The following is a 15,399-nucleotide window of genomic DNA, read 5'->3' on the forward strand; positions in this document are numbered from 1 at the left end:
AACCAGGGTCTGCAGAGATTAATTTACTCAAGTCACACAGCGAATTAATGGCAAAATCAGGTCTAAAACTCAAGGAGAAGGTAGTCTAGGTGGGGAAACAGCATTTGATATGAAATTAGAGCAACAAATAGCAATGTTTATTCTAGTAATATGTAAGTTGGCCTTATTTTACATTCATGTAGGACAGTAAAGGAAAATAAAGCCTAAAAGGTTAAGTTGAAACTAAGATTGCATTTACTCTCTGAATTTATTTTTCGGCAGGAAACATTTGAAGCCAGCGTTTTAGAAAGATTAATTTTACAATACTATACAGGATGTGTTAGGGGGAGAAGAGTCCAGAAGAGGAAATAAATTAGGAGGTTATTATAGTAGTTCATTTGTGAGATAAGCTGAAGAGGAGTGTGAAATTGGAATAGAAAGGGGAGACAATAAGAGAATGCAACTGGAGAATCAACAGGACTTGATCACTGATAGAAGGGGATGTAGGTGGAAGTTGCAAGCCAGTGTAACTGGAATGACTTGGAGGAATCAGTGTAGATATATGGCCGAGGGTTAGCTACATTGCCTTCCATGCGGTACAGAACCATTTCTACAACATCAGCACTAAATGGAGCACCTACTGTGTGCTAGTATGTAGATATATCATAATACATATAACAGATGTAGAACTTAATGGAACTTACAGCTTGGTTAGGAATTAAATGAAGACACAAATATATAGTTACTTATTTCAGGAAATGCTATGAAGGAAAAAGAACAGGAGTCTATGAAAGAGGGTAGTAAGGAAAAAGTAACGTAGGTTGGGGATCAGGGGAGAGATATTGTGCTCAACTCCAAATAAAACAAGAACAAATAGGGATTTATAGCCAAAGAGATTGGGGTGGTCACTGGATGGAAAATTACTAAGGAGACATCAAGGGTAGGGGGATTCTCTCTAAACTGGCCTGACAAGAATCTTACTAAAGGCAGGCCAAGTCAACATCAAGAGTGAGGGATGAGGAGCTTGATCGCATATCCAGGGTAATCAGATACTAGGGGTGGGGTCGGGGTCGGGGTGGGGTGGGGTCGGGGTCGGGATGGGGTGGGGTGCTGGTGATGGGTGTCTTAGCAGGATTTGTTGCTCAGACTGACTTCACAGGCCAAAGACAGGGCCTAAGGATGATGCCTAGTTGAAAAGAAGGCTCAGAGGAGCCCCGTCTAAAGTTTGATCAAGGAGAGAGATTGTCTTTGTCAAGTGAGAAGCCATTATAGGATGTTAGGCAGAGGTCTGGTATCCAAGATTACTTGTACTCTTTGTAGACTGAACTGGACGTGGGCATAGATGCAAGAGATTGCAGTGGTCCAGTATATATGATGATGATGATGGTGGTGGTGGTGGTGGTGGTGGCAGCGGCAGCTTGGCTTTGAGCAGGACTCTTCTATTAATACAGAACCTGAGATGAGGCTGTAGCTGCCTCTTCAGGCTGGCTCATCAGTTAGCAGGTGGTCAACACAAAAGCTTTTTCAAATGATGCTATAGGTCAAAATTGCCCTTTTCTGTGCTTGTGCAATTGATTTATTCCTAACTACACAAGCAATTACATTTATTCTCGTTAAGACTCTGTGTTGGTTTCATTTTTTTCCCTGAGACTCTTAGGTTCAGACAGCTGCTACCTGAATAATATCAGCAGTGCATCCATAACTGTAACCCAGGTTTTCTTTCCTTTGAAGACGTTAAGCATTTACCAAATCCATGCCGTTTGGGGGTATGGTTTTAGTAATATAAAATTTCTCATTCTCTTGTATATAAATACATTTTAGGTTACCAGTCTCCTTCTGTTAGATAACTGGTGTTATATATATGTTCATTACTCAGAATATTGCTGTTGAGGATAATTCAGTATAATGCTTTGGTTTTAAGATGCAAATGCCACGGCAAGTCTCTAGTCCTTAGATGTTAAAATTAAGTCTGCTTTTTGTACTCTGATTTCTGTGACATAAGCAGTGAGCACAATGAGTTTTCTTTTAATGAATGTTAGATTTTATGTATGTTAGTTTGTGAGAGGAGGGGAACATTTTACCTAGTGATTTAATACTGTTATGAAACAAATGTTTTCATGAAAGAGTACTAACTTACTATGTATTCCCTTCCTCCCTCTTGTTTCTAAAATTTGGGTCGCAGCCTACTAAATTACATTTGACACAATTTGAAAATATTTGCCCTGGGGTATGTACCTTGGAGTGGATACGCTAGGTCTTTAGGTTTTGTGCAACTTTGTGATAAATTGATTGCTGAAGTGGCAGTACCAAATTACTCTCCCATTAACAGTAGAAAAGATTGAACCCACACCCTCACCTATATTTAGAATTACCAGGACTTATTTATGTTTGCCTGTCAAGAGGGTGTAAAGGATTTCCCTGATTAGTAGTGAGGTTGAGCAACTTTTCATATGTTTATTAGCCATTTGTGTTTCCTTTCTGAGGAATGATTGTTTCTGTTTCTCATTTTTTAATGGGTTGTCTGTATGGGATCTTGATATGTTTAGATACTAATTCTTTATTTAAAGCATGTTAAAAATATCTTTTTCTAGTTTTTGGCCTGCTTTGGCACTTTTACTATATATTTTGATAAATGAAAGTTGTGAATTTTTATATTGCTGAATTTATCAATCTTATTTTATAGTAAGTACTTTGCGTCTTGTTCAAAAAACTCTTCCTGACCCCAGGATTATAAAAACGTTCTCCTATGCTTTTCTTCTAAACATTTCATATATTTTCCATTAAAGCTTGTAACAGGGACTTCCCTGATGGTTCAGTGGCTAAGACTCCGCACTTCCACTGCAGGGAGTGCGGGTTCGATCCCTGGTTGGGGAACTAAGATCCCGCGTGCCATGCAACACAGCCAAAAAAAAAAAAAAGACTTATAAACACATATTGATTTTTTTTTTCATATGTTGTGTGAGGTAGGAATGCAGTTTCATTTTATTCCATTGGCTTCCTGACTTAGCACCATTCTCTCTCCTACCTCACTGGTGTATGTTGCCGTCTCTGCCGTATATAAAGGTTCCATATATATGGGTCTATTTGTGATCTTCGTTTTTTCTCTTTTATTGGTTAACTTCTCTATCCCCGGACCAATTCCATACATTAACTACTATAGTTTATTAATAAGCCTTAAAATAGAAGGGCAGGTGCCCCAACCCTATTATCTTGGCTATTCTTGGGTCGATGCTCTTACATATAAATTTTAGAATCAGCTCGTCAGGTTGTTTGAAAAGCCCTATTGGAATTTTTTGATTGGAAGTGAATTCAATCTTCAGTTTATTGACATTTTTATGGTTTTGAGTCTTCTTATCTATGAATATTGTCTACTTTCTACTTATTTAGCTCTGCATTTATCTTTTAATTAAGTATAGTTTTCTCATAAAAGTCTTGTAAATCTTTTGTTGACCTTATAAACATCTTATATTTTATTGCTATTATAAATGGCATCTTTTTAAAAAATTAGTTTAATTGCTGCCAGTGTGTAGAAAGGCAGTTGATTTTTGTATATTGAGCCTATATCCAAAAATCTTGTTAAATCTTCTTATTCTGTAGATCTTAATAAGTTCTCTGTAGCCAGTCATCTTCAAAAGAAGGATTTGTTTGCTTTCTAGTCTTTATACCACACATTTCTCTTTCTTCTCACTGTGCTGATGAGTACCTCTAGACTTTCCTTCATCATTCCTGGTTTTAAAGGGAATTCTTATAAAATTTCACATTTTGATTTAATGTTTCTAAAGGTGTTTTGTAGGCATCCTTTATTAGGTTAAAAAGCTCCTTTTTACCCCTAGTTTGTTAAGAGTTCTTAATCATGAGTAAGTATTGAATTTCATCAAATGCTTTTTCTATACCTATTGAGACAATCATAATTTTTTGCTTTTAACCTGTTAATATAGTGAATTAGATTAATGGCTTTTCTAATGTTAAAATCCCCTTGCTTTTAGAAGATAAATTTTAAGTGGTTATGATGTATCATCAGCTTTTCTACATCATAAGCTTTATAGAATTTTTACACCTTTGTTCATGAGAAAGATTGGGTTATGATTTTCCTTTCTTATACTGGCCCTGTCTGGTTTTCACATCCAAGTTTTGCTGCCTGAATAGGAGTTATTGCCTTTTATTTATGTATCACAGAAAGAGATTATATACTATACTTTGAAAGATTAGTTCTGGACTGTTTTTGTGGGAGGACAATTATAGAACTATTTAGGCTTCCCATTGTTTCTGGAATAAATTTTTTTTTAACTATAGTATTTAGGAATTAAGCAGAATAGACGAAGTTTAAAAATGTATAGGTAGGGGACTTCCCTGGTGGCACAGTGGTTAAGAATCCGCCTGCCAATGCAGGGGACACGGGTTCGATCCCTAGTCCGGAAAGATCCCACATGCCGCAGAGCAACTAAGCTCGTGCACCACAACTACTGAGCCTGCGCTCTAGAGCCCACTCGCCACAACTACTGAGCCCACGCACCACAACTACTGAAACCCATGCACTCTAAGGCCCGCATGCCATAACTACTGAGATTGTGTGCTGCAACTACTGAAGCCTGTGTGCCTGGAGCCCGTGCTCCGCAACAAGAGAAGCCACCACAATGATAAGCCCGCCTACTACAATGAAGAGTAGCCCCTGCTCACTGCAACTAGAGAAAGCCCGTGCACAGCAACAAAGACCCAACACAGCCAAAAAAATGTATAGGTAGGGACTTCCCTGGTGGTCCATTGGTTATGACTCCACACTTCCACTGCGGGACGCAGGTTCGATCCCTGGTCAGGGAACTAAGATCCCACGTGCCACATGGCGCGGCCAAAAAAATAAAAGTAAAAATAAAATAAAATAAAATGTATAAGCATATATTAGTTTATATCTTAATCTCTTTTGAATCTGTCATTATGACTCCTTTTCCCTTTCTAATGTTACTAGTATCTCTATTTTTTCCTTGAACAATCTTGCCAGAAGTTTGCCTATTTTTAACTAGTCTTTTTAAGAACTGACTCTTGGTTTTGTTGATTCTCTGTATGTTTGTTTTCTCATTTATACTCTATTTTTACTTCATTTCTCCCATTTCCTTTGGTTTACTCTGTTCTTATTCTAACATGAGTCTTAGCTCATTAATTTCTAGCCTTTCTTCTTTTTTAATACTGCATTTAAAACTCTACAATCCCGTTCATGTTCTGCATTCACTGAATCCCTGTTTTTGTTGGGGTATAATTGACATGCAACATTGTATTAGTTTTAGTTGTCCAACATAACTTCAATATTTGTATATACAGTAAATGAAATGACAACCACAATAAGTCTGTTTAACATCTATCACCCCATGAATCCATTTTCATATTTAATATTTTCATCATCATCCAGTTTAAGGTTTTTAAGTTTCTGTTTGGATTTTTTCTTTACCCAAGTTATTTTGAAGTATTTTAAAATTTCCAAATATGAGGATTTTTTTTTCATTTTTCATTTTATTTATTTGCATTGTAGTCAGAGAATGTACGAGACAGTCTCTGAACTTGGTTAAGATTTGTTTCATGCCCTCTGGTACATGATCAGTTTTTATAATGGTTCTCTGTGTGCTTGAAGAGAATGTGTATGCTGTATTAGTGAGTGGCTGTGTAGTGTTTATGTCCATGAGGTCAATCTTATTTTATTATGTTATTCAGTTTGTCTACATTTCTGTTGATTTTGGCTACTTGTTCTATCAGTTACTGAAAGAGACGTTGAAATTCTGCCACTGATAATTTGTCAATTGCTTTGTGTACGTCTGTCAGTTTTTGCTTTATGTTAGATGCTGTTTCTATTCCAAAAAATCTTTTTTGTCTTAAATTTACTTTGTCTGATGTTAACAGGTATCCTATCTTTCCTTTGTTTAGTATTTGGCTGACTTACCTTTCACTATCTTTTACTTTCATCTTTTCTGTGTCCTTATGTTTTAGGTGTATAACTTTTTTTTTTAAGTTTAGTGTTTTTTTTTAATTCTAATCTGACAATCCATCACTTATACAAGGTATGCTATTTATATTTTTGTGATTATTGATATATTCATTTATAATTTTTGCCACTTTTTGTTCTGTGTCTGTCTCATTTTTCTAGTTTCCTTTTTTCATTGATTACATTTTTAAAATAAACTTTTATTTTGGAATAATTTTAAATTTACAGGAAAGTTGCAAAGACAAGACAGAGATTCCCTATTACCCTTCATCCAGCTTCCCCTAATATTAACACCTTTTGTAATCCTGGTACATTTGTCAAAAGTAAGGAATAGGGCTTCCCTGGTGGCACAGTGGTTGAGAATCTGCCTGCTAATGCAGGGGACACGGGTTCGAGCCCTGGTCTGGGAAGATCCCACATGCCGCAGAGCAACTGGGCCCGTGAGCCACGACTACTGAGCCTGTGCGTCTGGAGCCTGTGCTCCGCAACAAGAGAGGCTGCGATAGTGAAGAGGCCCTCGCACCACGATGAAGAGTGGCCCCCGCTTGCCACAGCTAGAGAAAGCCCTCGCACAGAAACAAAGACTCAACACAGCCAAAAATAAATATAAAAATAAAAATAAATTTAAAAAAAAAACAAGTAAGAAATAACATTGGTACAATACTGTTAACTGCAGACTATTCAGATTTCCTCAGTTTTTCCACTAATATCCTTTTTCTGTTCCAGGATCCAATCCAGGAATCCAGATTGCATTTAGCCTCTTTTTAAAAATATAAAATTTCATTTAATACTTTGAAAAAGGTATAAGAAGTTTGAGAAGGTCCTTCTAATTATTTAATAAAGATTTTAATAAATAATTTTAAAGTTTGTCAATCATTTCTGGGATACAAACAAATTTAATAAATGTAATAGACAAATATATTTTATACCACCCACATTGAACAAAAGTTAATACATTACAGGTCTGTGATTCCATATTTGCAATTGTTAAAAAATGTATATATATGTATATAAAGCCTTGAAAACCAAAAGTTTTTTCATAGCTTATCTAGTGATAAAACTTTATTTATAATCTTTGACTATTTGTAGTTTTAATGTGACTATCTTACTGTTTACGGAGTACACTGCAGCTGTATCAATGTTGGGTTACAGGTGCTACTCCAAATCTCACTGATAGTTGATTACGTTATTTTGTTGATGTTTTTCTTATTCCATTTTTCTTCCCTCACTACTAGTTTGGAAGTTATACTTTCTATTTCTAGTCTTATTGTGACTATATAAAGCCCTATTTTAATCTTAAAAATTAGATATCAATTTTTGGATAGATTTTTTTTTTTTGGTAATTCTTTTATAGATTTAACTGTAGTGCATCAGTTTATTTGTTCCTTACTCCTTCTTGCATCTCAGATCTTCTGACTGGGATCACTTCCTTTCTAAAGTATGGCCCTTGAAAGTTCATTTAGTATCAGTGTATCAGTGGCAAATTTTCTCAGATATACTTAACCAAAAATATCTTTCTTTTGCCCTCATTCTTGAAAGATAGTTTTGCTAGATATAATCCTTTGTTGACAGGAATTTTCTCCAAACATTTTGAAGATTTTGTTCCACCTATCTGGCTTCAATTGTTACTGTTAAGCCTCTACTGTCAATCCAGTTGTCATTCCATTATAGGTGACCTATCTCCAACTGCATTTTTTTTATGAAGTTTTAAATTTTATTTGTTTTTTTATACAGCAGGTTCTTATTAGTTATCCATTTTATACATATTAGTGTATATATGTCAATCCCAATCTCCCAATTCATCATACCACCACCACCCCACGCCAGCCACTTTCCCCTCTTGGTGTCCATACGTTTGTTCTCTGCGTCTGTGTCTCTATTTCTGCCCTGCAAACTGGTTCATCTGTACCATTTTTCTAGGTTCCGCATATATGCGTTAATATATGATATATGTTTTTCTCTTTCTGACTTACTTCACTCTGTATGACAGTCTCTAGATCCATCCACGTCTCAACAAATGACCCAGTTTCGTTCCTTTTTATGGCTGAGTAATACTCCATTGTATATATGTACCACATCTTCTTTATCCATTCATCTGTCGATGGCCATTTAGGTTACTTCCATGTCCTGGCCATTGTAAACAGTGCTGCAGTGAACATTGGGGTGCATGTGTCTTTTTGAATTATTGTTTTCTCTGGGTATATGCCCAGTAGTGGGATTGCTGGGTAATATGGTAATTCTATTTTTAGTTTTTTAAGGAACCTCCATACTGTTCTCCATAGTGACTGTATCAATTTACATTCCCACCAACAGTGCAAGAGGGTTCCCTTTTCTCCACACCCTCTCCAGCATTTGTTGTTTGTAGATTTTCTGATGATGCCCATTCAAACTGGTGTGAGGTGATACCTCATTGTAGTTTTGATTTGCATTTCTCTAATAATTAGTGATGTTGAGCAGCTTTTCATGTGCCTCTTGGCCATCTGTATGTCTACTTCGGAGAAATGTCTACTTAGGTCTTCCACCCATTTTTTGATTGGGTTGTTTGTTTTTTTAATATTAAGCTGCATGAGCTGTTTATATATTTTGGAGATTAATCCTTTGTCCATTGATTCATTTGCGAATATTTTCTCCCATTCTGAGGGTTGTCTTTTCGTCTTGTTTATGTTTTCCTTCGCTGTGCAAAAGCTTCTAAGTTTCATTAGGCCCCATTTGTTTATTTTTGTTTTTATTTCCATTACTCTAGGAGGTGGGATCAAAGAAGATCTTGCTGTGATTTATGTCAAAGAGTATTCTTCCTATGTTTTCCTCTAAGAGTTTTATAGTGTCCAGTCTTAGATTTAGGTCTTTAATCCATTTTGAGTTTATTTTTGTGTATGGTGTTAGGGAGTGTTCTAATTTCATTTTTTTACATGTAGCTGTCCAGTTTTCCCAGCACCACTTATTGAAGAGACTGTCTTTTCTCCATTGTATATCCTTGCCTCCTTTGTCATAGATTAGTTGACCATAGGTGCATGGGTTTATCTCTGGGCTTTCTATCCTGTTCCATTGATCTATATTTCTATTTTAGTGCCAGTACCATACTGTCTTGATTACTGTAGCTTTGTAGTATAGTCTGAAGTCAGGGAGTCTTATTCCTCCAGCTTCGTTTTTTTCCCTCAAGACTGTTTTGGCTATTCGGGGTCTTTTGTATCTCCATACAAATTTTAAGATTTGTTTTTTTCCAGTTCTGTAAAACTGCCGTTGGTAGTTTGATAGGAATTGCATTGAATCTGTAGATTGCTATGGGAAGTACAGTCATTTTCACAATATTGATTCTTCCAATCCAAGAACATGGTGTATCTCTCCATCTGTTTGTATCATCTTTAATTTCTTTCATCAGTGTCTTATATCTGCATACAGATCTTTTGTCTCCCTAAGTAGGTTTATTCCTAGGTATTTTATTCTTTTTGTTGCAATGGTGAATGGGAGTGTTTCCTTAATTTCTCTTTCAGATTTTTCATCATTAGTGAATAGGAATGCAAGAGATTTCTGTGCATTTATTTTGTGTCCTGCACCTTTACCAAATTCATTGATTAGCTCTAGTAGTTTTCTGGTGGCATCTTTAGGATTGTCTACGTATAGTATCATGTCATCTGCAAACAGTGACAGTTTTACTTCTTCTTTTCCAATTTGTATTCCTTTTATTTCTTTTTCTTCTCTGATTGCTGTGGCTAGGACTTCCAAAACTATGTTGAATAATACTGGCGAGAGTGGACATCCTTGTCTTGTTCCTGATCTTAGAGGAAATGCTTTCAGTTTATCACCGTTGAGAATGATGTTTGCTGTGGGTTTGTCGTATATGGCCTTTATTATGTTGAGGTAGGTTCCCTCTATGCCCACTTTCTGGAGAGTTTTTATCATAAATGGGTGTTGAATTTTGTCAAAAGGTTTTTCTGCATCTATTGAGATGATAATATGGTTTCTATTTTTCAATTTTTTAATATGGTGAATCACATTGATTTGTTTGCATATATTAAAGAATCCTTGCATCCCTGGGATAAATTCCACTTGTTCATGGTGTATGATCCTTTTAATATATTGTTGGATTCTGTTTGCTAGTATTTTGTTGAGGATTTTTGCATCTAAATTCATCAGAGATATTGGTCTGTAATTTTCTTTTTTTGTAGTATCTTTGTCTGGTTTTGGTATCAGGGTGATGGTGGCCTCATAGAATGAGTTTGGGAGTGTTCCTTCCTCTGCAATATTTTGGAAGAGTTTGAGAAGGATGGGTGTTAGCTCTTCTCTAAATGTTTGATAGAATTCGCCTGTGAAGCCATCTGGTCCTGGACTTCTGTTTGTTGGAAGATTTTTTAATCACAGTTTCAATTTCATTACTTGTGATTGGTCTGTTCATATTTTCTATTTCTTCCTGGTTCAGTCTTGGAAGGTTAAACCTTTCTAAGAATTTGTCCATTTCTTCCAGGTTGTCCATTTTATTGGCATAGAGTTGCTTGTAGTAGTCTCTTAGGATGCTTTGTATTTCTGCGGTGTCTGTTGTAACTTCTCCTTTTTCATTTCTAATTTTATTGATTTGAGTCCTCTCCCTCTTTTTCTTGGTGAGTCTGGCTAATGGTTTATCAATTTTCCTTATCTTCTCAAAGAACCAGCTTTTAGTTTTATTGATCTTTGCTATTGTTTTCCTCATTTCTATTTCATTTATTTCTGCTCTGATCTTTATGATTTCTTTCCTTCTACTAACTTTGGGTTTTGTTTGTTCTTCTTTCTCTAGTTTCTTTAGGTGTAAGGTTAGATTGTTTATTTGAAATTTTCTTGATTCTTGAGGTAGGCTTGTATTGCTATAAACTTCCCTCTTAGAACTGCTTTTGCTGCATCCCATAGGTTTTGGATTGTAGTGTTTTCGTTGTCATTTGTCTCTAGGTATTTTTTGATTTCCTCTTTGATTTCTTCAGTGAACTCTTGGTCATTTAGTAGTGTGTTGTTTAGCCTTCATGTGTTTGTATTTTTTACAGATTTTTTTCCTGTAATTGATATCTAGTCTCATAGCATTGTGGTTGGAAAACATATTTGATAACAATTTCAATTTTCTTAAATTTACCAGTGCTTGATTTGTGACCCAGGATATGATGTAACCTTTAAAATGTTCCATGAGGACTTGAGAAGAAAGTGTATCTGCTGTTTTTGGATGGAATGTCAAATATCAATTAAATCTATCTGGTCTATTGTGTCATTTAAAGCTTGTGTTTCCTTATTAATTTTCTGGTTCGATGATCTGTCCATTGGTGTAAGTGAGGTGTTAAAGTCCCCCACTATTATCGTGTTACTGTCGATTTCCTCTTTTATAGCTGTTAGCAGTTGCCTTATGTATCAAGGTGCTCCTTTGTTGGGTGCATGTATATTTATAATTGTTATATCTTCTTCTTGGATTGATCCCTTGATCATTATGTAGTGTCCTTCCTTGTCTCTTGTAACATTCTTTATTTTAAAGTCTATTTTATCTGATATGAGTATTGCTACTCCAGCTTTCTTTTGATTTCCATTTGCATGGAATATCTTTTTCCATTCCCTCACTTTCAGTCTGTATGTGTCCCTAGGTCTGAAGTAGGTCTCTTGTAGACAACATATATATGGGTCTTGTTTTTGTATCCATTCAGCAAGCCTGTGTCTTTTGGTTGGCACATTTAATCCATTCACACTTAAGGTAATTATTGATATGTATGTTCCTTTTACCATGTTCTTAATTGTTATGGGTTTGTTTTTATAGGTCCTTTTCTTCTCTTGTGTTTCCCACTTAGAGAAGTTCCTTTAGCATTTGTTGTAGAGCTGGTTTGGTGGTGCTGAATTCTCTTAGCTTTTGCTTGTCTGTAAAGCTTTTGATTTTTCTGTCAAATCTGAATGAGATCCTTGCCGGGTAGAGTAATCTTGGTTGTAGCTTCTTCTCTTTCATCACTTTAAGTATATCATGCCACTCCCTTCTGGCTTGTAGAGTTTCTGCTGAGAAATCAGCTGTTAACCTTATGGGAGTTCCCTTGTATGTTATTTGTCATTTTTCCTTTGTTGCTTTCAATAATTTTTCTTTGTCTTTAATTTTTGCCACTTTGATTACTATGTGTCTCGGCGTGTTTCTCCTTGGGTTTATCCTGCCTGGGACTCTCTGCGCTTCCTGGACTTGGGTGGCTATTTCCTTTCCCGTGTTAGGGAAGTTTTTGACTATAACTTCTGCAAATATTTTCTCGGGTCCTTTCTCTCTCTTCTCCTTCTGGGACCCCTATAATACAAATGTTGTTACATTTAATATTGTCCCAGAGGTCTCTTAGGCTGTCTTCATTTTTTTCATTCTTTTTTCTTTATTCTGTTCTGAGGCAGTGAATTCCACCATTCTGTCTTCCAGGTCACTTATCCATTCTTCTGCCTCAGTTATTCTGCTCTTGATTCCTTCTAGTGTATTTTTCATTTCAGTTATTGTATTGTTCATCTCTGTTTATTCTTTAATTCTTCTAGGTGTTTGTTCTTTAATTCTTCTAGGCCTTTGTGAAACATTTCTTGCATCTTCTTGATCTCTGCCTCCATTCTTTTTCCGAGGTCCTGTATCATCTTCACTATCATTATTCTGAATTCTTTTCCTGGAAGGTTGCCTGTCTCCACTTCATTTAGTAGTTTTTCTGGGGTTTTATCTTGTTGCTTCATCTGGTACAAAGCCCGCTGCCTTTTCATCTTGTCTCTCTTTCTGTGAATGTGGTTTATGTTCCACAGGCTGCAGGATTGTAGTTCTTCTTGCTTCTGCATCTGCCCTCTGGTGGATGAGGCTATCTAAGAGGCTTGTGCAAACTTCCTGATGGGAGGGACTGGTGGTGGGTAGAGCTGGCTGTTGCTCTGGTGGGCAGAGCTCAGTAAAACTTTAATCTGCTTGGCTGCTGATGGGTTGGGCTGGGTCCCCTCCCTGAGGCGACCCAACACTGGAGCCTACCTGGCTCTTTGGTGGGGCTAATGGAGGGCTCTGGGAGGGCTCACGCCAAGGCGTACATCCCAGAACTTCTGCAGCCAGTGTCCTTGTCCTCACGGTGAGCCAGCCACCCCCCGCCTCTTCAGGAGACCCTCCAACACTAGCAGGTAGGTCTGGTTCAGTCTCCTATGGGCTCACTGCTCCTTCCCCTGGGTCCTGATGCACACACTACTTTGTGTGTGCCGTCCAAGAGTGGAGTCTCCGTTTCCCCCAGCCCTGTCGAAGTCCTGCAGTCAGATCCCACTAGCCTTCAAAGATTGATTCTCTAGGAATTCCTCCTCCCATTGCCAGACCCCCAGGTTGGGAAGCCTGACATGAAGCTCAGAACCTTCACTCCATTGGGTCGACTTCTGTGGTATAAGTGTTCTCAGGTTTGTGAGTCACCTACCCAGAGGTTATGGGATTTTATTTTATTGTGATTGCGCCCCTCCTACCGTCTCATTGTGGCTTCTCCTCTGTCTTTGAAATGGGGTAACTTTTTTGGTGAGTGCCAGTGTCTTCCTGTCAATGATTGTTCAGAAGTTAGTTGTGATTTCAGTGCTCTCACAAGAGGGAGTCCAACTGCATTTTTTAAGACCCTCCCTGTCTTTGACGTATTGTAGTTTCCCTACCAAGTTGTTTTTTGTTTTTAGTCCAGCTTCATTTACAGGGTGCCTCAATCTGTTGATTTGTGTCTTTGATCAGTTCTGAAAAGTTCTCAGCCATAATCTTCTGATTTTGCCCTTCCTCTACTCTTCTGTAACTTTTAAGTATGTTAGACCTTCTGATTCTGTTCTATTCTTTGTAACTCTTTCATGTTTGTCTCTTTGTCTCAGCCTTTGTTACATTATGGCCAATTTCTTCAGATACATCTTCCAGTTCATTAATTCTCCACAGCTTTCAAAGGTATCTAATTGACTATTTAATACATTTGCATAGTCACCCTACTGGTCTCAGGTTTGATTTGACAATCAGCTCATAGGACACTACAGGTTTAACCCAACTTCTACTTAATTTAGCTTTGTAAAGAGTATGGGACCGGAAGCACAGTGTAGCCCAGGCATGTTCATTAAGAGGTCTTGCAACAAGCCCAAGTGCAGCTCCCACGCCCACCTCCACAGGGTCACACTTAGTTGTCAGTGGGAGTGAACCACCTCAGCACAGAGAAGGCTCTCAGCACATAGAACCTGATCAGTTTTTTATTCAATCCTAGTAACCCAGTGCCTCAAGGTCTGTATGTCAGGCTCATTCTTCTCAGTCTAGATGTAATTCTTAAATTAGGGTATTTATAACACATAAAATTGACAGAGGAGTGCTAAATAAACATTTGCCCTCAGAGCATCATTGTCTCCTAAGGAGGCTTACACAAGGTTGTCAAATAGAGAGCCTTTTTTTGATAGTTGTTTTGGAACTTTTTTGCTTTGTTTCTGTTTGTTACTCCTTGTGAATTTTCCCCTACATTAAGTGAGCTCAGTGATAAAATAAAAACTGTTTTATGTAGGATCTCTGTTTTGTTCTTTCAGAGTATCTAGTCAGTGATACTCTCTGGAATTATATATATTATATTATATATATATAAATACCAAACTTGAAACTGAATCCTAAATGTAAATAATATTTTCTAAATATGGTTTCATATATGCAACCCTACACGTAATTTATTTGTTACTTGGTTTTTCTTCCAGAAATACACAGGGACCCACTTCCATTCTTTTTGTTCCTGTTCTGTGCTGCACTCTTCAGGAATTTGAGACTGGACATAGGAAGGGAGATCTTTCAGAAGATGTAGTTGTTACACAATTTAAAAAATAGTATTTAGATAATTTGTATGCTACCATCCACATTCTTCCCCAGTAGCCATTTAGATTGACTAAATTAAAAGAAATATAAATATGGCATCATTTGTGAAAGTGATTTTAATTTGGGGGCTTTGGAGAAAACTTGATACTAGTGAAATGAGTAGGTGAAATGCTAAGTTCTTTTTCTTTGGCAGAGTCTTGCTGTTCAGATGCAAACTGGGTGTATTACAATATACAGTTGTCAGACCATTCACCACCATCGTTGCTTTGTAAGTGCACAGAACTTATTATTTATTTTTCAAAAATTCTCATGCTTTTACTTAGGTGGGACAACTGAGTAGAAAAGCATGTAAAGAGCATTACTTGTTTATAACACATCTAGTCTGGTATAAAAACACAGTATATAGAAATCCTACTATATTATAATAAATAAGGTGACCATGTATAGACAAGGAATCACCATAGAATTATTCTAAATAATATTCTCTCTGGAGATTTCTGGAAAGCATTATCAAATATTCTTTTTCAAGTATTAATGTTCACACAGCTTTACAGAAATATCTAGTACGTGAAGTTAAAGTATACCACTATAGATTCATTACATGCCTTTATTTTCTAAATGAGTACTGTATTCTAAAGAAGAAAACATATTTTTCTTTTTAAAAAATTCTGTC

At 36.7% G+C, this 15,399-nt stretch overlaps 1 protein-coding gene across 1 annotated transcript in view; it reads left to right on the forward strand.

The window, feature by feature from the left end:
* Positions 1-15,399, forward strand: part of TMEM184C (transmembrane protein 184C) — a 31,825-nt gene that overhangs the window by 10,802 nt on the left and 5,624 nt on the right. Inside the window, exon 5 of the mRNA XM_082463413.1 lies at positions 14,920-14,994. Within this exon, the coding sequence (XP_082319539.1) occupies positions 14,920-14,994 (75 nt within the window). The remainder of the gene's footprint in view (positions 1-14,919; positions 14,995-15,399) is intronic.

Source organism: Balaenoptera physalus, assembly GCF_965194825.1.
Source record: "Balaenoptera physalus genome assembly, chromosome: 5".
NCBI classification, from domain to species: domain Eukaryota; kingdom Metazoa; phylum Chordata; class Mammalia; order Artiodactyla; family Balaenopteridae; genus Balaenoptera; species Balaenoptera physalus.